The sequence below is a fragment of the Trichechus manatus genome, unplaced genomic scaffold, assembly GCF_000243295.1.
Source record: "Trichechus manatus latirostris isolate Lorelei unplaced genomic scaffold, TriManLat1.0 scaffold00006, whole genome shotgun sequence".
NCBI lineage: Eukaryota > Metazoa > Chordata > Mammalia > Sirenia > Trichechidae > Trichechus > Trichechus manatus.
This window is the reverse complement of record NW_004443942.1, coordinates 12452963-12454691: the sequence shown is the minus strand read 5'-3', so window position 1 is coordinate 12454691 and position 1729 is coordinate 12452963. Positions and strand designations below refer to the sequence as shown.

At 37.1% G+C, this 1729-nt stretch overlaps 1 protein-coding gene across 1 annotated transcript in view; it reads right to left on the bottom strand.

The window, feature by feature from the left end:
* Positions 1-1729, bottom strand: part of PRMT3 (protein arginine methyltransferase 3) — a 117614-nt gene that overhangs the window by 108008 nt on the left and 7877 nt on the right. The window contains exon 6 of the mRNA XM_023737001.1: positions 1325-1484. Within this exon, the coding sequence (XP_023592769.1) occupies positions 1325-1484 (160 nt within the window). The remainder of the gene's footprint in view (positions 1-1324; positions 1485-1729) is intronic.

Below are 1729 nucleotides of genomic sequence, written 5' to 3'. Positions count from 1 at the left end.
TCAACTGAACAAAATAAGCACATTATATTTATTCAACTTTATTATTTCTATTGTTTCAAAATCTTTTCTTAGCAGTTGAACCAATATTGCGTATTTCAACTCCATTAATGGTCCCTAAAACCATATTATCTCATGAGAGGGTTAAGTGGGCAGAAAGTAGACCCAAACTGAGAATTATTTACATACACCACCACCACCCACTCCAGCTCTAAAACTCAATTCGCTCTCCCATCAAGACACGTTAAGAAGCTATAAGGCATGCACTGGGGAGGAGAGCAAAAGGGGCAGATAGTAGAGGCGGTGTTCGTTACTAGGGTACTCAGCATAAAAATCTCAGAATCACTGAAGAACAGCTATGATTGGCTATATTACTTTTCCTGTTGGACATTCTGCCAAACCATCAAATGGGTACTAGGCAATAGCAGCCAGTTTACAAACCTAGCAGATAAAGAAAGCTCAGAGGTACATTGGTGCCATGCTAACCAAGGTGTGGTCTGCCGACTAGCAGCACTGGCATGACTTAGGAACTCTGTAGAAACGCAGACTCTCAGGCCCTACTCCAGACTTCCAAAATTAGAACCTACAGTGATATGTATTAACATTAAGCTTTGAGAAGCACCACCCAGTAGAATGTTAATGTACTCACTAAGGCAATGTCCCAATTTATCTGGCTTTTCTGATTAAACACATCAGTTACATTTTGATCCTGTAAAAGTGAAAATTTCAACCTGTATTTTCCCCAAACCTAAAAATACTAATTCTTCCACTTTAAAAACCTATGATAGGAAATGTAAAATAGAGAAATCTATTAGAAACAAAAATTCAAAGGAAGGAGTATCAAAGAGCAGAAACACTCAAGAGGGCAACACTCATCAGAACAATTACCATTAGTACAAAAATAATTAGGAAGAAGCACATGAGAATAGGTAAAAGCACAAAATTTTACATCAATCGATTATACCTACAATGCATAAAAAGGCCGCATCTCTTTAATATTAATAAAATTAAATACTGACACTGTACTTTCAAGCATATGATTATTTTACCATACTGTATCTTGCCACTGGAGTCCCTGGGTAGTGCAAACAGGTACCGCGCTTGACTGCTAACCTAAAGCTGAAGGTCAGGTCCACCCAGAGGTGCCTCAGAAGAAAAACCTGGCTATCCACTTCTGAAAAATCAGCACAGTTCTACTCTGATGCACATGGGGTCACCAAGAGTCAGAAATGACTCAACAGCAACTGTTTTTTATCTTGCCATTAGATGTATTATTTTGGGGATCTGAACAGTATACAAAATTTTTTCTATAAGATTGATAAATTACTTCATTCTCTGTAGATCTTCCCGTGCTCTAGCTAACGCAGCTTCAGCAGACAGTGCCCTGGCTTCCATGTGTTTCAATTTTTCCATAACAGATGCATTTTCACTGAGTCCATTGGGGTATGAGAATGGGAGTGACACCGGTTCATAAAGGTCTTCTACATCTAAAGAAAAAAAAAGACATTATTATCAGGCCAACTTATATCAATGAAGGAAGTAAAATATCAGGAATCAGCATATACTAGGGTGCCGATTTTGTGCCCAATTAAGAAAAATTAGTGAAAGTACCTTTAATTAAATAAATATTTAACATCTGAAATGTTCTGACTTTAATTCAAAGAGCATGCTGTTAGTCTAAGATTTTCATTAGTCAGCCAAAATGACAACGTATGTAAATAACAATTATATT